Below are 23,782 nucleotides of genomic sequence, written 5' to 3'. Positions count from 1 at the left end.
AACACCAGAAGGAATAACAGCCTTAAATAATAGCAAAACTATATCAACAATGTATAACCAATATGAAGAAATTACTAATTCCAAAAGAATGAACATGATTCTATGAAAACTAGAGCCCAAATTGCTACCACCCTAAAAGACACCACACAGTTTTTTCATTATTTTAATTATTCAGCCTTTTACTTCCAAAGAAGAATGAACAAGACATGAGTAAAAAAACACATAGATGAAGATAAATGAAGTAACACTGCTTCAGGTAAATTCAAACCAGTGACTGACAAAGCAGCATATGGTTGGAATGATCAGTCATTTCTTTTGGAATTGGAAGAATTTGGATGTGCGATGCAAGTAGTTAAAAAGAAGAGGCTGTCAAAGTTTCTTAAATACCTTTGACATTAAGAGGCTAAGTATTTATCAGCTTCCAACATAGAAAAACAGATGTGCAGGAGAAAATTGGAAGCACTGTCCAAATAATGACAAGATAAACCGACCAGATTAAGTATCCCACACTCCTTTAATTTCAGAATAGCTTCCCTCCATTTAAACACTGACAAACATAAAGACACATAACAAGGTAGTTTAAAAGAAGCATTCAAACCGGTATCAAGCTTGACCAGGGAACATGAGCTTTGGCAATTATTATTTTCGCATTAAATAACTTTAAAACCCCCAATCATCATCAGTGACTTGTGGGGGAGATCAACATGTTTCAGAAGGAAGAACTAGTACATAAATATTTTGTATTTTACAAAAAAACAAAATTTGTCAAAAATCGTCAGGAACAGATTAAATCACAGAGTGCCAGGCACTGTCTCAGTGTAGCTTCACATCAGAAACTCCATGTAACAGAGAAAAAAGTCTTCAGAGAATTTGCTAGCAAAGATACCAAGTATGTCTGTACAAATAATATCTGTGAGGGTTTATCAGTTTAAATAGATGGGTTTTTTTTTAATGACAGACAGAAGAAAATCTTTATTTTCTACAGGTCTCCTAGAAACACTTTCTAGTTTAATTTCTCCAGAACCAATGAGGCCTCCAGATGCTGAAACTTTTACAATTCATCTTCATTTCCAATTTAAAAGCAATAGTTTCCTAAATCTTAACATCAGGTCTGACTTTCCAGAAAACCCATGGATTAGGCTTCATCCATGGGTTAAACTCATGGATGAGGCCTAATCTCATTAATTTTCCATCTCTCAGAAAAACAGTTAAGTTAGGCTATCTACAAATAACATTTCAAATTCTTGTGGGTAAACAGTTTCTGTTTAAAGGTTTTTTCCTGTTTTATTTCAAAGGCCTAATTTTGTATTCTTCATCTTGTTTTCTACCAATACATGTTGATAGCAACAGTTTAGTAACAACTACTTCCACAATATAGCATGGCTGGACTTTTCAACTTGTTTTCAAGTTAATTGTTCTCTTAGAACCTTTTCATGTGATATCAAATAGGTAATCTATCTTTATACTTTCTTATTTTAAAAACCACTATGGATAGGACTGAATAGCAAGAGGAAGAGAAAGAAAACTGTGAGAAAATGGACAGTTAGCTATGTTAGCTAGTCCATTACAAGATTTTAAATGCTCATCTATTTAAGAGATACCAGGTTTGAAAAAATCACATGGGTTTTTACACAGCTTTGAAGGCTATTTGGACCAAAATAGTAGGCATATCAACTGGTACTCTTTTGAGCAACACTGCAGAAATCAACCAATATGGAAGATATAATGGCAATCAAAACCTGCTTTTGGACATTTCAAAAAAGTACAGGAAACATGATAGTTTCTCCAAATGTTTCCCCGCTCTATAAAGATAGGAGGAGGAGAGTTTGCATAGGCAAGTAAACACAACTATTATTATTAAAGAAATTGAATTGAAACTAAATTTACTTGTGTTTGTAGGTATAGTTGGATATAATTTTAAATTATATAACAACTTACTATTTTTCCTACCTAGCCTACTTTTTCTGGAGATATGGTATAAATAGAAAAATAAAATAAAGGATCCCAAGAAGGATCCTGTTCACAGTTTTCTGGTAAAGAGTACTCCTAATCCTGATTCTCATATGTATTTCTAGAAGGATGTAGAAAATCACATAATGAGGATGATATTATGTCAAACATTTGCATTTGTTAGTTAAATATTTTGTTAAATATATGCTGTTTTCTTTATAAGGTAATTTGTTAAAGCTTGCTGGGTTTTGGTTGTTTTTTGTTGTTGTTTTTGGGGTTTTTTTTTGGGGGGGGGGGTGTTTTGGTTTTTTTTGGAGGGGGGTGTTAAATTTTTTTTTTAATGTAATTTGATTGTAAGCCCAGGACTCTCCATATTTAAGAAAAAGCTAGGAAGTATCAGTGTTGCCTCATCCTATTAGAAAATTTTATAGAACATTTTGCTACATACACCAATCCATTCTTTTTATATAATCACTGATTGTGCTGAAAGCAAAAATAGATGTCTTATTCAGCATTTCACAACAGTCTGTTCTCATTAAATATATAAGCTATCCAGATTCAACATTTAAATACTAATGTAAATTACAAGTATTTGCAAGCTCTCTTTTACATACCTCTTCAGCTTTGTGAGTTTCTGTACATTTGTCTAAGTAGATTCCCTGAAGCACAGAACCCACAATAGTCAGTCCTTTACCAGCCTTCAACTGAGAGGTAAAAGAAAGCAATCTAGGGTGCTTGACTAACTGCTCATTATCCAAGTTTAACAAGACTAAAAGTTGAGGTCTGCCAAACAAAGGGAAAAGAAGTTTAGTGCACACACACACATTCATTAGGAAGAACTGGAAAATTAAAATTAAGAATTAATAAAATGCAGATTAATTGCTTAATTCAATGGAAAGCAGCCAACTCCTAAGTAGGTAAGCCATTATTTGCAATTACAAACAACAGTTCAGGTACAGAATACATAAACCATCACAATGTCATTTTGAAAAGTTCCCTTAAAGACCAGTTTCCCCTAGAAAATGATAAAATCACTCTTCCAATGTCATTTGGTGCAACCTGCTGCTTGAAATGACTAAACACTGAACATTGTTTACTGCTTCATTCAGTTAGATATGGAAAATCTCTAGAAACAAACCTCTGGGTCACCTCTTCAGTGCTTAATTATTTTATCATGTTCTCTTATTCTCCAACTCTAATCTGCTGTAGGAAATCTGACTCCATCTTCTTAGTAACCTTCTTTTAGGTTTTGTATGTTTAATAAGTTAGTTATAACTTTAGCCTCTTCAGCCTCCTCCAAGCTGAATAGGCATAGCCCCTCAGTCCCTCCCCACAGGAGAGATGCCCCTGTGCTCCAACCATCATCTGCGGTCGTATCTACTCGAGTTTGTCATTCCTACATCATGGTACATAAACATGGAAGAAATATTCTAAATGTATTCTAATGAGTACTAAATAAAAATAAATATCCCCCAATATATTTACTTCTCAATGTACTATTTGTCCTCCTGTCCAGCATGCCATTGCCAAGACACACTGCTGGATTACTATCTCCTGGGAACCACAGGCCCTTTTTATGAAAGCAGCTTCCCAGTCTTGTATCACTGCTCTGAATATGCCTGTACTAGGCATATTCAGGTAAGAATAGAAAGATAACTGCAAGTTATCTATCCTGGATTTTCATGATGTTCTCAAATGACCCACCCCTCTACCTGCGTAGGTCCTTACAAAAGGACAGTCAACTCCTTAATCATACTAAGAGTAACCAAAGTTCAGTTTCAACTGCATACTAGATGAGGATGCACTCTGTTTCCTTTAATCAATATTCAATCCACTTACTTTTCCCAAATCAACATTTTATACTTTTCCTGTCATTGCTACAAATTCAAAAGACTGATGACAAGTTGGATCGTACTCAAAATTAGCACAGTTTAAGATGTAATAAGATCGTTCAGTTCTAGCAATTACACTGACACAATAGAAAGCTCATTTGGAACTGAAGCAGTCAAACGTTTAACAGGATTGTCAACGCTACATTACATTGGTATTTCTGAGATGCCAAGTTCATCAGTCCCAGGAAAAATGGTAAAGTAATGCCATTGTACTGAAGGACAACAGAATACTGCATGTGCTTGCACTCCATGATACTATCACTGAGCAGTGACTAGAATTAAAGTATCACATTACATTCATCAGAAGTGACAATGTGCAAACGTCCTTTATTTTTAAATGTTAAGTAACTTTTAAAGTTGGCTTTGAGGAAAATTAAATTTAACAAAAATTAAATTTAAATAAAATATATTGCAAAAATAGTAGAGGACATCTAACTCCTCCATTACAGTAAAATGCGAGATTTTTTTTTTTAAGGGCATATAAGCAATTTAGAAAGTGCTACTATTGAATGAAGCTATATAAAAAGAATACCACAAAAATAATTTAAACAAAAAAGGGTCCTCTATAGATTTGTACAATGTATTTCAGAGGAAACATACACACAAACAAACAAAAAAATTGTGAATTGTTCTTATGGAATTGCAGTTTCTTCTGTAGAAACAGTGAGATTCAAGGGTAACTGTTTCTTTGACTCTGAAAAATCTATAAATAATCAAACATTACAATTCTTCTGCACTTTTGAAAACCATGTCAACACTATATGGATTTAAGTGAAGTTAGTTTGCCACAAAGTTGATGACCACAAGTCACATTCCGTTTCAGTAAAATAGTAGTATTGCAATGACATAATTGCCATGCCCAAGTTAAAACATTATTTTAAAGGTGAATCTCACTTTATCTTTACTTCACTGCTTTACCAGCAGTATTCCAATATATTTCCATATTTCAAGAATTAAGTGACTCTGAGAAACATAGGACTCTACCTCCAGTTCTTGGTGTGAGGAGGACCGTCTTCAACACGAAGCAAAGCATAGCGAGCTGCATTCAGAGACAGTCCTCGGATTCCATCGCCCCATTCTTTTTCCGCTCTTCAGGATACAAAAGTGATTCAATTAACAGGGTCCCATTTATTTATACAGATCAAGTACTTTTTCTCATGTGGGGGATAATGGATGTAAAAAATGATCACTCTCTTTTTGCATGAATGCATGAAAAAACCTTGTCTTGTAGACTTAAATCAAGATTGAAGACTAACCAAGATGAAGCAGTTCCAGACCCCTTCAAGGTAATTTTTTCCATATTTATAAGTATTTACTATGGTCTATTTTATACTTCAGAAGCATTTTTGTAATGGTGAGAGCTACTTAAGTTGCTTTTTAGCACTAGAATGAATAAGTGAAGGATACTTAAAAAGGAATTATTTTAAAGCAGCAAAATTAGTAAATGAAACTTGACTTCACATGGATTAGTATAACGTATCTTGCCCTCAACACCACCACTGTAGTCTTCTCCACTCTCTTTCCTTCCCAGCTTCTCTCCCAGAAAGCCTAAAGCTCCAACCATTCTCCTGACCATTTTCAGTCTCCCTACCTTTTCCAGTCCTTTTAATTCCAATATAGAATAGTGATGATTGAAATTGGTCAGGAGAATGGATACTATAACGGCATGGGGTCCCTCTCCCTTGCCCACCCTCCCTCCCTCTGATTTTCACTCATGAATTTTCTCTGAGCTAAGCTACCTCTAGTAAAGCATCTCCTTCAGCAAGGTAAATGTCCTGGCATGTGCCAACATTTGAAGAAATTATATATAAATTTGGAATTATGCATAATTTTATGTATGAACCTATATATATATATATTTTATATATATATATATATATGCAGAACTGTTACCATCTGATCTGACTTCCTCACTAAAATCGGGAAATTAATTTCCTTATCATTAGACCTGTAAATGGAGGTGTTATAATCCAGGAAAGCATCTAATCTGGAAATGGAGATACTAAAAGATGGAGGATCCACAGGGTGGAACAGTTTATACCAGCTGATCCACTTTAGAGCTGTGCTTAATCACCCATCAAAACAGTGGCCTAGCTTCAATTTCCTGCTCCAAGATATTACTATTTTCTTTCAGCATAGGGTATCTATCCTTAGAAAGGGACAGCATGCACCTTTACTGATCATAATTACCTGTAGTGTTTCTATATGTTATTTAGTTGAGGTCTTTGCTGTTTGGTTTTTTTTTGGGTTTTTTTATGAACACAGCATGCCCTTTAAGACTCATAGTTGCTCAGCATGTCCTACAGGTATGACTGTCTCTTGACAAATGCATACAGTACAAAGTATGTTGCAATTTAAAGATTAATTCTAGAAAGTAATCAAGTCCACACACACAAAAATGTGTTTGAGCTTCTGCACAAGGTAATAATAATCTACAGTCTTGTAATAGCTGCTGCTTGATATTGAAAGGTAATATTCCTGAAGTACCAAAATTACACCATCGTCTCTTCTCCAGCGAGAGTTTCCCAGACTTATTTGCTCTTATTTCTGTCAGTTCTCACTGATGAAAAGTATGTAACAGATCTTCCAGAGAAATTCAAATCAGAAAACTTACAACCCTTAACAGAGATCAGATCTTACCTTGTTTCAAAGAATACTCTGAACTTTATTACTTCAATTGTATCTGTTTTATACAAAAGAGCTTTTTGCTGAATGGTAAAGATATTAAATATAGAATAAATAAGATATATGGTCTTACCCTCTATATTCTATGTATTTGTATATACATCCTGCGATTAGCATGGCAATCAAAGCATAGTACCAAGAGCAAATGAACATCAAGGCAAGACATAAACTCATCCCCACGAATGAAAGAGTCCTAAAAGAAACCATTTTTTTCCATTTTTTTAATAGGCATGCAAATGTTCTACAAAGTTAATTTCTTATTTAACTTCCAGAAAGACTTTTCACCTTCAAAGTCTATTTTTTAGCTATTATAAAATAAAAAATGCATTGTCCCAATTTTAGCTTATATGAAAAAATTGCATTCAGAACCTTTGTGTGACATAAATAATGCATCTAAATTAGATATAACAATAGATTTACTACATTTGCAGTATATACAGTATTGAAACTTTAATACCTCCAAGTAAACTCAGTTTCAAAACACATTATCACATACTACTCTTGATTTGAATTTAAGTTAAAAAATTCAAACAGTAAAAAACAACTTTGTTACTTCCAGCAAAAATAGTTGATTAGTTTAAATTCTATTTGACTCATCAATTCTATTCTTCACTTCTGTTGTGGTCTGTCTCTTGGCCAATAACATAAGTCAATAGAATACAGAAAACAATCTTCTAAAGGTTACGAAGAAGAATGAATGTAAGCTGAAAAAATTACAAAATAATTTCCAAACTTAAGTCTATATGCCTGATTTGCCCACGTTTATCCAATTTAGATGTAAATCATCTCAAAATCGACAGTTTTGTGTATACTTTTAGTCATATACAACCTCCCAAATTAGTTTTCACCCAATTTCCAAATTACAGCTAACTTTGACTATATTTGACGGGGTGTCGATATATTTAACTTTGGTTGGTACCTTTAGTTTGGTACTTTAGTGCACTGAGTTCAAATTTAAACTAAGGGAATGCTTTCTACAAGTTCTGAGGACATCAGTCTTGTAGTTTGTATAAAAAAACAACAGCTGCTCTTTCATGCCTGAATTAATCTAAGACTCTACTTTCACTCAGAAAAGAAAATGCCACCCCAATTCCTGCTAACATTCCAACACCTGCTTTGGCTAGAGGTAGTCACACAGCTGCGTCACTGATGTCTCTGAGAAAAATACAAAAATGAATTGTTGCCAAATGTATGTATTTGGAGGGTTAGGTGTCAAACTAGTATGTAACTACAGAGCAGATTCAACAAGTTTTATCAAAGCCAAAATTGCAACATTTTGTTTTCACTCAACTCTTTAAAAGGAAAAGCCATAAGTAACTCTTACATCCCAAAATCACGCCAGCTTATCTACTAAATGCTCTAGTATTTAAGGTTATTTCAGCAGTAAAATTTCTCAATAGAATTCTTTTTAATAAAGCTATGTACTTTTAACATACAGTTAGAAAAAAATCAAGAAGTTTCCCAATCTTAGTTTGAGATGTTTAAATTCTTAACCTGTTAAAAAAAGATTAAACCAAAAAAACCCACACTTTCACCTTCTGTATTACTCATTTTTTAAAGGGTTTGTTTACTTCAGTTATCAAATGCAATGTCCAAAGCATATTTTAAAACCAGTCATCACATCATCAATGAACCAATGGATGTGTATTGAATGAGACTTTTTTCTGTAGAAGTTTTAGGTTTGTGTATTTTTTGCATAACCAAAATAAAAATTGTCCTAACCTTCCTGAACACTTTTACCAGTTCTCCTTAAGTATATATACAAGGCAGATTTCATGGTTTTTCATACTCATTTTCCCACAGAAAATGTCTTGGCTTCTAAGCAGAATAAAATGTCATCCTGTAACCCTTTTCCAAACCATCTATATTAGCCACACATTTTCATGATTACTGTTGTTACTATGGCGCTATTCTAAAAACATGAAAACAATTTATGCTCTTATTGAGTGCATGAATCATAACTCATTTAAGTCAGAAGGGAGATTTTGCTTTATTATTGCAATAAAATTAAAAATTTAGGGCTGTATAGTTAGTTTTAACTCTTCTGAATGAAGAAATATTCCCTACCAGTGGTAATACTTGAAACGAGGTCTCCAGTTGGGAGTTCGCAAAAGCGTCTGAACTGCACAAGCCAGATTTACAAACATATAGCACATAAGGAAAAACCTGTTAAGAAAGGAAGAGCATTTTCTAATGAGAAACATACTAGGCAGATGTGCATTAAAATATAAACACAATCCAAAAAAGGAAAGGTCCAGTTTCCTGTATACTAGTATACAGTTTTCTGTATACTATATTCACAGTGGCCAAGAGAACACAAAACACATATTAATATTGCTTACAGAATATTAGGCCTCAAAATATCGTATTATCATAATATAGAGGCTCAAAGACGTATTTTGGAGACAAACGTGGCAACTAACTGACAATCATGGTGTATCATTTTTGGCTGGGACAGAGTTAATTTTTTTCTTTTTCTATAGTGGCTCAGATGGTATCATGTTCTGGAAAAAATAAATTTAAAAAAAATTCTATTCATATTTTAAAAGACTGAATCTTGTCTGTCTCTGTTAGATGCACTTGACGTAAAATAGCAGTAATTATTTTTTTAAAATCCAAGTTTTTTGAAATTTGAACATATTTTTATCAGCATTCCAGACCTCTGTCATGGAAAAACTTCTTTATGCCTAGAAATTAGTTCAGTCAAAACATTTTTTTGTTTCATATTATCTCCAGGATCAAATAGGAATATAATTTGATAGAAAACAAAGTCCAACATGTATTATTTAAAAAAGAAAAATAATTACCTAGTTAATTTTAATAGAAAATATTTAACTTAAGAACATAAAACATCACATTCATACTTACATTGAAAGAATCGGTGCTACACTGTCCAATGAGGCTATCAAAATTCCTATTTCACAAATACCAACAGTGAGAAGCAGAGCCCAAGTTGGTTCTCCATTTGCTTTTCCATGGCCAAATATCTAGTTCAATTCAAGTTCATAGTAAGATTAGGGAAAGCTGTTCATTATACAGTAATAAACTTTGGTGCAAATCATGAACTAACTTATTTAGTCTAACTCGAACTTAAAGTAGTTATTAGTTACAAAGGAAAATGATGCAATCTATCCTGTGAAAAGCCAAAATTAAAATTGCAAAACACACATATCCAATATGAAATATGCTTACTAAAGTAAGCAATGACTACATAACATTGAAGTCCTATGGAAGCTCTCATTGAAATATTCTTAAGAAAATTAAAAAACATATGCATAAGAGATTTATGCCTAGTGAAAAGCTAATATAGTTTAGGCCAGTACTTTTGTAAGACAGAAATTAGGTGTCAATTCAGTACTTACCAACATAATATTGACCCTTAAAGAGAAATTAGACAAGACTATGATCCTGCACAGTGCCCTACCAAAAAACATTTTGCATGTGGTAATTTCCTTTGTGGAGAATTCTCTACAGCCATACTGATGACAGGTGGCAAAATGCCTGAGATTCCAGTGGTATTTATTCTCCTCTATATTCCTCCATACAAATACAGAAATTAAGACCTCATTCATTCTCCATGCTGTCCTCTTCTTTTAGCTTCCTGTCCTCCATCAATTTTCCTACTATTTTATTAAAATCCTTTTCTTTTCTACTCATGGTTCAATCTTTAGAGTTTTTTTCTTAAATAAGTCAGTCTTGCTTCTATAATAATCTCTTTCCATTTCCTTGATTATCCATGCAGTAACCGTATCACTCCAAAACAGCAAGTGCATTCTCAAGTGTCAAATCCTCTAAATATCCTGCTTCTCTTCAATTCTCCTTCTTTCACTTCCCGAACCACAAATCTTTCCTTTTGATTCTCCATTCCTTTCAAGTCTAACTCTCAGGACATGTAATCATGTCACCTTCTCTCTGCCAAATTTTTGCTTCAGGCAAAAGTAAATCTTTCTTGTTTCTTTTTCTCTACACTACCCAGAACTTACAACTTACTCCATTACAGCCCCTTTCCATTGACAAGTCAAACTCCACTACTACTCAGTCCCTCCATCGTAGCATATTTAGTGTACTTATTTCTTGTTACAGATAGTCTTGCAAGTCTTGAGGTAAGCTTTCAAACTCCAGACTTCACCATACACATCAGAGCTTTGCTCTCCAGACAGTATAATCATTTGGAGTTTTATTTACTTATTTTTAACTCAAGTGTAGTTTAGGTTTTGCAGAGGCAGCCCAGCAAGAATTCTCTCATCATCTTCTGTTTGCCAGCTCCCTTACTTTGAGAAAAATCTGATTTATTTCTTCTTAAAACATGCACTTGGAACAAATCTTCATATTTGGAGTAATGGGATAGAATTCTATTGTTACATCTTTACTGACTTAATTTACCTTACAAAAATGAATAAAAATTAGAATTTCATCTCTGTAATATGAGAAGTTTTATGCAGTTCCACAGTGAGATTAAATAACTCTGTTCACAAATACGAGCAGTAAACACAGCCTAGAGTCTAGAAGTTCAGTTATGAATTGCTTCTTAATTCATTTATTTCCATTTATAGAATACTATATTCTCAGTTTGGAACCACCAACTTTTATGTGTAAAATCAAATATAATTAAATTGCACTGCACAAAAATATTGAAGCTCAAACTTTGTCCTACAATAGCCTGATCAGTTATTGTACACAAATAGAACTGAGCTCCAAATCTTTTCTTCACATGCTACAGGAACAGCTGAAATAATGTGTCAATTTTTTTTTTTCAAAATACTGTAACAACATGAACAAAAAAAAATCTCACTTGAATAAATGGTACAATGCCATCTCTTGCAATGGCCTGCAATAGCCGGGGTGCACCAGTGAGACTCTGGAGACCAGCACCACATGTTGAAAAGAATGAACCAATCACAATAACCCATGGAGAAGGCCAGGCTAGTGTACCAACCACCAGATTTCCATTAACTGCTTCTCCAAACCTTAGGAAAGAAAAGGGAAACAAAAATAATTAAAACAAAACAAAAAAAGAATCAGTAAGCATTAAAATAACTTTTACTATAGCTTCAACACCCACATTTCAATCTTTCTGGACAGCAGCACTTTTTGACAACAAACACTGTGTTACAGTATGCACTATAGGATTTCCCAACCAAGCAATCTCTCTTTATTGTGCTGTTTTAAAGAAGACATTATAATCACTTCACATTAAGTGCTGCCTCTAAGCAGATATAGCAATTATTGGATATCATTTCTGAATAAAACAGTAGCAGGAGTATGTACATTTGTATCTTACAGATCCTTGTAAGAGCTAGGAACTAGTTTGCCGAAATCTGTTCCACTATATATACAAGTATACCCTGGGGCATAAGCAGGAGATTCACAAAAAGTATTAGCCTTTCCTTTTAAAAGTGTGACACTGACATACAATAAGTAGAGAAATTACCAGACACAACCATTTTGAGTTTCGCACATCTTCTGGTTGTTGTGCAACCTGATGCAATTTTTAATTTACTAGAGCAAACAAGTGGGTAGAAGTCAGGAAGAGGTGCTTTCATTACAGTCCTGAGTGTCCCATCCAATACTACCTCCACTTTTTTTTTAGATACCCAACTTTATGTTAATTTAGGCATTACTTGAATAAACTACAAAAAAATTATTCCACCCTACCCCCTCCTTTGAACTGGCAGTTTTGTTTTAAAAGCAAGTAAGGTTTTTCTTGTTCATCTTACTGTTGTTAGTAAGCAGCCAAAATTAATTTTAAGGCTATCTCTACTGTGATACCACCATTATTTTTTCCTAATGTGTTCAGTTTTTTCTTAATAAAAGGAAAAGTCTACAGAAATAAGAGAAGAGAAAAATTAGGGAAAATTAAATGGTTTTTGTCTTTTCATACCTACTTTTAAAAATAGGGTCAAGAAACACAGAAATGAAGTGAATATAGTACGCTTGTGTTCAAATTCTTGCTTATGCCTAAGATGGGATGCATGACTGTGTACTATTTTCAGCAGAAGAAGAAAAAAAGGTAAATCACACTCCTCAAAATTATAGGATAAAACCCATATTGCTCTTCTATAACAAGATTTCTATAACTGTATATTATTCTTAGTTCAAATTCTAATGCCTATTTTTCAACTAAACACAGGATAGGAATAACTTCAAGAGATGCAAAAAACAGAAAAAATGTACAACCTACTTTTTCTCATTGCAGATATGACCATCATAATGAAAAAAGCCTCACAACCCAGTCTTTAGACTGAAAATCCACACACTTTACTGTTCAGCTGAATTTCAGCCAAGTGAGAACTGTCAGCAATGTAAATGAAAGTTCATGGACTCAAGATTCTTGCTGCAATGCAACCTGCTCTAAGGATAGCTAAGAGCTTACAAAATTCCCTCACCTCCCGCTTGCCTGGTAAATTTCAAAAATATGAGTTTAGCTCTGCTTTAATTTCTTATTTCAGAATTCATTTACTATTTCCTAGGCAGTTTGATTTGGCTTTTATATTTATGATGAAGAAAAAACTAACAGATATTTTCACTGATGCAGCAATATCACTTTAAAGTAAAAGTCACAGAATCACAGAACGAGTAATATTGGAAGGAACCACAGTGGGTCATCTAATCCAACCTCCCTGCTCAAGCAGAGTACAATGCACAGGATTGTGTCCAGACGCTTCCTGAATATCTCCAGTGGCAGAGACTCCAAAACCTCTCTGGGCAATCTGTTCCAGTGCACAATCACTTGCACAGTAACGAAGTTCTTCCTCATATTCATGTGGAATTTCCTGTGCATCATTTCTGCCCATTGTTTCTTCCTGTTGGTTGGCAACGCTGATAAGAGCCCAGGTCCAATTGGATTGGATGCACCAATGCCTGTATCATCTTCATAGCCCTCCACTGGACCTCCAGAGGCTCCATGTCACTCATGTACTGAGGAGTCCAGAAATGGACACAGCAGTCCAAATGCAATCTCACCAGGGCTGAGTGGAGGGGAAGAATGATCTCCCTTGACCCACTGGCAATGCTCTTCCTCCTAATGCAAACCAGGATTATGTTGCAGTAAGGTAGAAAAATCATAAAAGAAAGGCCTCATAAGATCAGGCCTGGTCTCCTGGAATCAGTGGCTGGCCTTGTCAAGTAGCACTTTACAAATTCCTGTGCGAAAGCAATTCTGGTGTGAGCAGTTTGTTAACATAACAATCTATTCCTGGGTGAAAAACAACTAGCACCTGTATAAACTGTTTTTACACCGTTAGATAGAAAAATGGAAACTATCTCTCACAAGCAACATTTCCTGCACGTACACACCGGGAGTTTCAGTGACCAATCAATACAGGATAACAACTTGTTACTAACAAATAAAGTAATTGGTAAGAAAGCTCCTTGTAGGAATCCTTAAAATCAGAGGGTTTTGGGAAAGCTGCAAAAGACAGGCCTCAGAGACAGCAGAACTGCAATTAGAGCTAAGCAGTAGCCATAAGATTTGTCAGCAGAAAAATTATGAGAAGTAGAAAAGTAAGGACAAATAGAACAATGGTCTGTCTATTAATGCTTGTCTAGAATAACTCCCTAAGCTGCAGAAAAGTATATCTAGCCAGATATTAGGAAGTTCTAAGCTTAGTAATGGAGCTCTGTGCATTGTGTTTTAAGGCTTTCAAGCAGATACTGTATTTGAAATAAGCAAGCATTGTTTTAACCAAAGGTATGTGTGCTTATAGTGGTTGGATAGAACTACTGTCAATATGCTTTTGCTTTGTGCGATTGGTCAAAAAACTTTTAAAGTAAGTTGTAACATTAAGTTCTTTGTCTGCTGCCTGGGATGTGAGCTGCTGGCATCTTCCCATTGTCATAACCATGTAATGAGACTGATGCTGGAAAATACAACAGCTCGAGATGCGTTCCTTAGCAGTCTCATCCTGTTCATGATGTATACAGAGACCCCTGGCCAGCGATAAATGGTGCTCTTTTGTGAAGAGGACTGTTAGATTAGAGGAATAAAAAAGAAGACCGTGGACAGTGCTGTTGCTGGAGGCCCAGGCTGTTAATAGAAGGAATGGACCATTCCCTTTGTCATCTCTAGCTGATATTGTAAGTGATGAGTAGCAACTTCAGGGGCTTCTGGGCAATGAGATGAGAAACAATCTATCTAAAACAGAATTGAGTATCTTTTACCAGCTTGAGACAATTTTACAGGATAAAGGATATTCAGACATCTTAAAACATAAACTAAGACTTATTAATCTGGGTAAAAGCAAGTATTTAAAATATAGACTTGAAGTCTGCTTTCACCTTTGATTTCTGGGATCAGATAAACTGGAAAATTTACAATCTAGTCTCTTTCAAAAAGGAAGAGACTTTGGTCAAACTAATGCCTGTCTCCAGAGTTTTAATGGAGAGCTGTAAATAGTATGATTGTAATAGAGACTTTCTCGAACACCAAAACAGAACACCTGGTTCTGAGACTTTAATTCTGAGTGGTGCTGGCTCTTCATTCTCCTCCGTGGGGATCTCGGGTTTTGTTTGGGGTTCCTTCCCTTCTCCTGACGTGTACAGGATTTCCTCAGGCAGTGTGGACAGCAACCTGATCCCCAGGAAAGGGGAATCAAATCAGCTTCCAGCTTCAGTTGTGTCCTCTGTTTCCTCCAGGATTCCCTGCATCACTGATGCTGCGACCAGGCATCCTCTCATTCCTATGTGAAATCATCCATCCCCGGACCCCAGAATTCCTGGGAAAGCGTTTGGGATTTTTGTTGTGTTCCAAGAATTTGGGGGGCTGGCAGTCATGTTCTGGGGAGGTTGGGAGTCGAACAGGTCCAGGAGATGAGAGTTTGGGGAAGCTTTGCAAAACAGGGGCTGCTGTTTCTGTGCCCTGCTCCTCTTCTGAACAAGTTGTGGATGGATCTTGTTCTGAAGTTGTGCAGGCGGACACTGCCAAGGGGAGCTCTGGATCCACTCTGCCTGGCTGAGGGGCTGTGGGGGACACCCCTGCCACAGTTTCCCCTTCCCAGGAAGTCACTCCCTCAGATTGGGCTCAGGCAGGAAGATTGCTTTGCAGTTCCAAGAACTCTTTTCATACTAATTCCTCCCCAAAGCCTCTTCCAGTGTTTTCAGTGCTTTTAGCACCCCAGCCTCTGGTTATAGCTGGTGGATTTGGCTCTGCCTGCAGAGGAGTGGGCAGGGGGCAGGACAGAGGTGGCAGGCAGCAGTCAGGGGTTGAGCAGGGCTGGGATGGCTCTGGCCAGAAAGATGAATGGGGTGGAAGCAGGAGAGCTCAGGAAAATTTCTGTGGAGACACAGATCATTTAGAAGCCTTGAAGCCCGTCTCAATTGTGCTGCGGGGGGGGGGGGGGGGGGGAGGGGGGGGGGGTGGTGGTGAAAGCATGCTGAGATTGCAGCTGTGAGTGGACAGTTTTCCAGCTGCATCCCCATTGTCAGGGGCATGGTGTGGAACCTGTAACAGTTCATTGGAAAGTGTCACAAATACAAATTTGGGATCTGCAGCTCGAGAGCAGCCCGATTTGTGTGGATCTAAAAAGACCCAATTTAGTTAATTGAGACGTGATTTAGTAGGTTCTGGCTTTCTTCCTGTAACCAATACAACACATTCCTCAGCTGCTACCTCCAGCAGGGGGGCCATTGTTGGGAATGTGGACCTCTCGTCCTCCACTCTTCCTGGCAGGGCTCCCGGGAAAGCTTGTTGCTGTGCCAACACTACTGCCAAGAGCTTGGAGCTTCTTGGCAGGGTTCCTGGGACAGCTGATTGCTGTGACAACACTACCTGTTCTTCTGTATCAGACACAGGAGTGATGAGAGGGAAAAACAAAATACAGTCTAAATCAGAGGTAAACCTTACATTTCAACTACCTAATTGGTCTAATATTAATCAAAACTTAGAAAAATATTTGGATTCAAATAAACAACTCCTTGTCTTACCTGTAAGATGTGGTCTTAATGATGTAAATCCACAATATTAAACTCTCACCATGATATAAAAGAACTCCATCAAGCTTTGAAAGAAAGTGGGTTTTCTTCTCTTTATTTTAATAATGTGTTGAAAAGCATATTTAATTCTTATGACTAAGTTCTGCTAATTGTTGAAATGTGGCTTCCCTGATCTTAACCAATTCACAGTATCTTTTATGGGAATTACAATGGAAAAAACTTTTAATAAATTGATTGAAAAATATGAAAATTCACCTTATGAGAATATAGATATTACCCAAATGGCAGGTGATCCACCTTTCCATAGACCAGAAAATCAGGCAGTGGAATTTCCTCAGCCTCACAGATATTAAAGATGTAAAGTGTAAAGATGTAAACTGTAAAGACAGTACTCACAGATATTAAAGATGCTGCTAGAAAAGCTTTGTTTTCAGTTAAGCCAGCTGGTACCTATGTAAATGCTTAAACTACTATCAGATAAGGTGAATTAGAATCCTTTGGTTCTTTCCTAGATAGATTAACCCAAGCTGTCGAAAAACAATGTCCAGATGAAAAAGCTCATTCTTGTATTATTGAAAACCCTGCTTTTGTCAATGATCATGAAGAATGTAGAAAAATTATTTTAACTTTACCTGATCAGCCTCCAACTGTAACACAGATGCTAACAGCTTGCAGTAAGCTCACCTCTCCACAGCATCTTGCTAATGTGCAAGTTAATGATTTTGGAAAGCAGATTGCAGAAGCTCAAGAAAAGTTAGGAAAAACATTGGGAGATAGTATGGCAAAATCTTTGGGAGAAAATTTGGGACAACAAATGGAAAAGTTTGAAAAGGCCTTAGAAGCAGAAACAAAAATTTTTAAAAAATCTGTTGGTACTGTACAGTTGGACTCTGATAAAAAGGCTTGTTGCTTTGCTTGCGGTAAACTAGGACATGTGAAAAAGGATTGTCCTACAAAAACAATCCTATAAAAAAATCCTACAAAAACAAAAAGGATTGTCCTAAAAAACAATCCAAACAACTTTCCCCTCAATGTCAGAAAGGGAAGCATCTTGCTAAGTACTGTCACTCTCAATTTGACATTGGTGGCAAACCTTTGTCGTTAAACTCAAAAAGAGTCTTGACACAAGTAGTGGTTCCTCCTTACAGTCAATTACCCAGTCAAATGGTATTGGTACCTCAATAATTTGTCCCTCAGTCAACCATTCCTCAAATGGTCCCAGCCCAATACCCTCAGGTACAAGTTTCGAATTGGCCTCCTGAAAATTGATACATCTTTTAAATAATTTTTGTTACGAAAGCATTTCTACTGGAATTAACAGGTTTTTTTCAACAAAGACAAGTTTTTTGATTCTAGGCAAAGCCAGCAACAAAATTTTTGGACTTTCAGTCCTTCCAGCTGTTATGTCAGTAAATTGTAATGAAGAGCTAGTAATTTTAGCTCTTGCATGCAATGCTCCTTTGGTAATTCCTCCAAAAACACCTATAGTTATTGCATTTCTTTTACCCATGAATACACCCAAGCAGAACAACTTTCCAAAGAATTCAATTATGTCTGTGCCATTTGATATCTCAGGTCCTGAGGTCTTTTGGGTGCAATGTTTAGACCTTAACCAACCAAAATTAACTTGCAGCCTGACTCACCATGGCAAAACAATTTACATTACAGGCATGCTGGATACTGGTGCAGATGCCACTGTAATTTCTCACATGTTTTGGCCCAGTGATTGGGATTTGGTAGCTCCTGCAGGTTCCCTCACAGGGACTGGAGGTGCTACTGTGTGTTTGCAAAGTGCACCCATGATTAACATTACAGGTTCTGAAGGAATGACAGTGACAGTACGTCCTTTTGTTGTTCAGAAGCCTCTCACTGTCTGGAGGATAGATGTCCTGTCCCAATGGGGAACAAAACTGGAAGTGGGCCTGTGATGGAAACCTCGTCGAAACCTCCCACTTTAAAGCTGAACTGGAAAACTGATCATCCTACATGGATTGATCAATGGCCTTTGACAGAGAAAAAATTAAATATTCTTAAAAGATTGGTAAAGGAACAATTACAGCAAGGTCACATCACACCCACGACCAGTCCCTGGAATTGACCAGTATTCATCATCCACAAGAAGACATTGGACTCCTGGAGGTTGCTTCATGACCTGAAGATCAATGAAGTGACTGAAAACATGAGACCTCTTCAACCTAGAGTTCCTTCTCTATCCTCTATCAATGATCCAAAATCACTGGCCTCTCACTGTCATTGATTTAAAGGACTTTTTTTCCACATCTCACTTCATCCTGATGATGTTCCAAGACTGCTTTTTCAGTTCCAGTCATCAACTGAAGAGAACCCAGGCAGAGATTCCACTGGAAATCATTGCCAATATTTTGTTGCATAAGCTTTGTTTCCAGTTCAACAGAAGCATCCAAGATCCATGATTCTACACTACATGGATGATTTGCTCTTTGCAGCTCCAACACAGATGGAGATGGAGCAAATACATGCTAGTGTTGTTCCTGAAGTCCAAAATGCTGGACTTGAAATTCCTATAACCAAAATCCAAGAAGTTCCACCCTGGAAGTATCTGGGATGGAAGATGACTGAAAAAACAATTACACCACAGAAGATACAGCTCTGGTGTCAACAACTTACAAGATTTACAACGGCTTGGAGGACAAATCAATTGGGTCAGGCCTGTTTTGGGAATTACCAATGATGAACTGGGTCCAACTTTTAATTTATTGAGAGGAAGCTGTGACATCAACTCTGCTAGATCTCTAACACCTGAAGCTCGTGCAGCCCTTGACAAGGTCATGGAAGCTCTCCAAAGACAACAAGCTCATCGCTGTATTCCACAAAAGCCTTTCTTTTTTTCAATTTGAAGAGAAAAAAATGCAACTTTTTGGTCTCATTTTTCAATGGGACCCTTCACAGAGAGATTCTTTGTTGATAATAGAATGGGTTTTTCTTCCCTATAGGTTTCCAAAGACTATTTTTACAGTTTTAGAGATGACAGCAAAAATTGTAATTAAGGCCAGAACAAGATTGTTAAGTCTAGCAGGTCAAGAATTTGCAGTTATCTGTTTACCACTGAAAAAAGATTATATTGATTGGGCAATGCTAAATTCTGATGATTTGCAGTATGCATTGTTAAACTTCCCAGGTATTTGTTCTATTCATTACCTGGCTCACAAATTATTTCAGGCAAAATTGAGTTTTAAAGAGAAACATATGTTAAGTGAAGAACTTTAAATGCAATAATCTTTCTTCACTGATGGATCTGGCAAAAGTCACAAATCAGTTGTAACTTGGTTGAACCAGACAAATAAAACTTGGGAATCAGATATTCAAACAGTAGAAGTGTGGGAACTTAGCACATCACTCCAGATGTCCAGAGCTACTGAGAGAACCCTTGGGGGGCTCGGAAATCCTGGAATGTTGCCAGGAGCGTCTGGTGGCTTGACTTTGATCCCTCTAGGGATGTGCCACCTGTTTGAGGACATGAGAGTCACTTGGGAATGAATGGTGCAGAAATGATGTATTTACAGGGTGAAATATAGATTTTAGGGTTTTGGTACAGGGGGGTTATGGAGACAGGATGGAGGGATCAGGGCGTGTCTTGTCCTTCTTTCTTCTTCTTGTCATCCATTTTCTGTGGTGATGTTGGCACTTGGGGATTGGTCCATGGTGAAGGTGCACTTGCTAATATGGGTGAAAGGTATTGGGAAATAAAGGTAAATATGATGTACGTAGTTTTCAGTCTAAAAAGACACGACCGCCCCGTGGGTGGTCAGAGTGCCCTTGGCTGCCTTGCAGGTCAGACCTCTGCTGGGCAGAAAGAAAATTCTGTAGATAAGAAATAATAAACAATCTGAAGACTGAAAAACTGAAGAGTCCAGACTCGTCCTTTGAAGCACGGGCTGCCCCAGAACCATCCTACACGTGTCTGGGCAGAGACAGACAGCTGACCGGACATAGAAGGATCTCCTCAGACTGTTGAACTTGTCACTGTGGTTAGGGCTTTTCAGCTATTTCCACAACCTTTTAATTGAATCATAGATTCTGCTTATGTTGCTAATGTGGTTAAAAGAATAGAAGGATGAGTTTTAAAGGATGTTAGTTATGACACTTTATATCATTGGCTTTCATGTCTTTATACAACTTTGCAATATAGAACTAATCCATATTTTGTTTCTCACATCAGGGCTCATTCTTCACTTCCTGATTTTTAGTGGAAGGAAATGCAAGAGCAGACAAACTGACAGTGGTTATTACAAACATCTTGCCAAACATTTTTGAACAAGCAAAACTCAGTCATGCCTTTCTTCACCAAAATGCACATGCTCTTGTGGAATGTTTCAAATTTCCAAAAGTCAAGCTAAAGCTATTATCAGTACTTGCCCTGACTGTCAGTTTGTGCAGCCTTCTGTTTCTACAGGAGCAGTCAACCCGCAAATTTTGCAAAGCCTGCAGTTATGGCAAATGGATATCACTAAATACCCTTCCTTTGGTAAATTTAAAAATATTGTTTCAGTGGACACATTCTCTGGTGCAGTTTTTGCTTCCCTTCACAGAGGTGAAACAGGTAATGCCTGTCACCATTTTTTGCAAGCTTTTGCTTCATTGGGTGCACCCAAGAAGTAAAAACCGACAATAGTACTGCATAAATATCTCAAAAATTTGCCATGTTTTTAAAGGATTGGGGAGTTTGTCAAATCTTTGGTATTCCTCATTCTCCCACAAGTCAAGCAATTATTGAGAGGGCACATCAGACATTAAAATACATTCTTGATCAAGAGAAGGGGGGAGTAGAGGTTACACCACAGATGAGGTTGGACAAACTTTATATGTTTTAAATTTTTTAAACAGCTTTGTTCCAGAACCCAATCCACCAATTTTTAGGCATTTTTCAAATAACACACAGGTGAAACTGAAAGAAAATCCCCCCGTTTTAATTAGAAACCCTGAGACAGGACAAATTGAAGGTCCTTTCCAATTAATCACTTGGGGCAAATCACTTGGGGAAGGTCCTTTCCAATTAATCACTTGGGGTATGCTTCTGTCTCTATAGGTGCAGGAATTAAGTGGGTCCCAGTGCAAAACATCAAGCTGTACCGCACCCCAGAACATGTTGACGAGCTCAAGGCCGTAGAAGCAAGTACGCAGATGTGAGCCAAACAGAGAGATCCCGGGTCATGCCTGATGTTCCTTGAACATCGGTGCATCGGTGGAACTTGCAAACTCTGATTTTATGCTATTTATAAATGTATGAATTGTTGGTTTCATAGACCTAATTTTTAGCAAAAGCGTGGGTTTTGTTATGTTGTAGATTCCCTCTTTTGGCTTTTCAAATTTTATTTCAAGGTCAAAAGCAAAGTTTTTAAATTGATATATATGGAAGGATTTTTTGTCAAAAATTAGTTCACGAAAAGGATGGAGTGAAATCAAGTGATATGCTGGTGTTGGTTGGTTTTAATTGTTTCTTGTAGTGCAGATCTACCTGTGGAACAACCACAAACAAATGTTTGGGTGACCTTAGCCAAGGCAGCAGGCTCAGATACCATATGTTTGCCTAACTCAGAACCAGAAAAGCCTTTCTCAACCTGTCTGGTCGGTGTGCCAGTAAAGGATTTGCCCTTGATCAAAAAGCAATTCAATAGTCAGCCTGGCAAAACTGACAATGGGGGGAGCAATCCTGTATTGAATTGGAACATTTGGACCAAAGAACTTCCCAAAGCAGTATCTGAACCCCAAGAATTAGAAATCCTTGGTTCTTTAACAATGGATTTCTGCCTTACATTTACAGCTAACAATTAGCGAGAACGTGATCCTCCAAAGTACAATGTCACTCCCCATTATTTTGCATAGAGAAATTCAAGTTTTTGGTGTAATTATTCAAACAGTTGGGATGTGCTTTCCCAGGCTGACCAATATCCATGACAATTACCAAAAAGATATTGGTTCATTTGTGGAGATAGGGCTTGGCAGAGCATTCCATCACACCTTGAAGGTGGCCCATGTAGCATTGGTATGCTCACTGTGATTGCACCTACTGCTAAAGCAGTCATTAAGAAGAAACATAGGGGAACAAGATCTACTCATCACTATGATGAGAATTGTAAGAGTGATTTCATGCGTTGGAATGCTGCGAAAAGTGTTTCAGCAGGTTTGTTTTTACCCCAACTGGCTTCAGCAATGGTATTGAAACAAATAAATTGGGTTGGATGTTGGCTGAGTAAACAAATTAATGCCACATCCACTGCAATCAGTGGTATGCTGACAAATGTTAACAGTGTTAGGCATGCTACCCTTCAAAATGGAGCAGCAATTGATTTTCTTTTACTGGTACATGGACATGGTTGGAGGAATTTGAAGGATTGTGTTGTATGAACCTGTCTGATCATTCTGAATCCACCCACAAAAGCATAAAAAAGCTGATAGATTTAACAGCTCAAATTAAAGAAGATGGTGGGTCATGGTTAGATGATTTGTTCAAAGCATGGAGCTTTGCACCTTGGCTAAGGGAACTTTGTAAAATAGGTCTATATGTGTTGGGTGTTTTAGTGGTGATACTAGTAGTGATATCTTGCATACTTTGGTGTGTGTGACAAATGATGGACAAAACTATCAAAGAAGTTTTTAAAATACAAGAGAAAGAGGTAGGAAATGGATTTGCAGAGAGTTCTCAAAATCTTACAGAGACAGTGAATGAAGGTATAGACATAGAGGAAGTTTTTGAATTAAGACCTTGGAACTGGCGAGACTTTTAAAAACAATGACTTGTTGTTATCAGACATGACTTATGCCCTTTGAACTGACTAGACTTTCACAGCATTAAAATTGCTGTGTTGCAATATAGCAATGCTTGATGTGAGCAAAGAAATGCTTTAAGTAAGTAATAAGCAGATATATTATGGTAAAGATACAAAACACAAGATAGTTAACAACACAGTTATGAAGGTTCCTTTTTAGTTGAACCGAGAGGAGGAATTGTGGGAATCCTCAGAATCAGAGGGCTTTGGGAAAGCTGTAAAAGACAGGCCTCAGAGACAGCAGAACTGCAATTAGAGCTAAGCAGTAGCCATAAGATTTGTCAGCAGAAAAACTTATATGGGAAGTAGAAAAGTAAGGACAAATAGAACAATGGTCTGTCTATTAATCCTTGTCTAGAATAACTCCCTAAGCTGCAGAAAAGTATATCTAGCCAGATATTAGGAAGTTCTAAGCTTAGTAATGGAGCTCTGTGCATTGTGTTTTAAGGCTTTCAAGCAGATACTGTATTTGAAATAAGCAAGCATTGTTTTAACCAAAGGTATGTGTGCCTATAGTGG

General features: G+C 36.9%; 1 protein-coding gene across 5 annotated transcripts in view; it reads right to left on the bottom strand.

Annotated features, from left to right (window-relative positions):
• The window catches only part of SLC12A7 (solute carrier family 12 member 7), a 79,118-nt gene that overhangs the window by 20,618 nt on the left and 34,718 nt on the right, over positions 1-23,782 (bottom strand). For all 5 annotated transcript variants that reach the window (XM_077179586.1, XM_077179593.1, XM_054641868.2 and 2 more), the window contains exons 12-17: positions 11,320-11,494; positions 9,396-9,514; positions 8,595-8,693; positions 6,601-6,720; positions 4,827-4,931; positions 2,565-2,733 (exon numbers count right to left, since the gene is read on the bottom strand). In XM_077179586.1, the coding sequence (XP_077035701.1) occupies positions 2,565-2,733; positions 4,827-4,931; positions 6,601-6,720; positions 8,595-8,693; positions 9,396-9,514; positions 11,320-11,494 (787 nt within the window). The remainder of the gene's footprint in view (positions 1-2,564; positions 2,734-4,826; positions 4,932-6,600; positions 6,721-8,594; positions 8,694-9,395; positions 9,515-11,319; positions 11,495-23,782) is intronic.

The sequence above is a fragment of the Agelaius phoeniceus genome, chromosome 1 (assembly GCF_051311805.1).
Source record: "Agelaius phoeniceus isolate bAgePho1 chromosome 1, bAgePho1.hap1, whole genome shotgun sequence".
Taxonomy (NCBI): Eukaryota; Metazoa; Chordata; class Aves; order Passeriformes; family Icteridae; genus Agelaius; species Agelaius phoeniceus.
The sequence above is the reverse complement of the archived record's forward strand: the minus strand, read 5'-3'. Positions and strand labels throughout refer to the sequence as shown.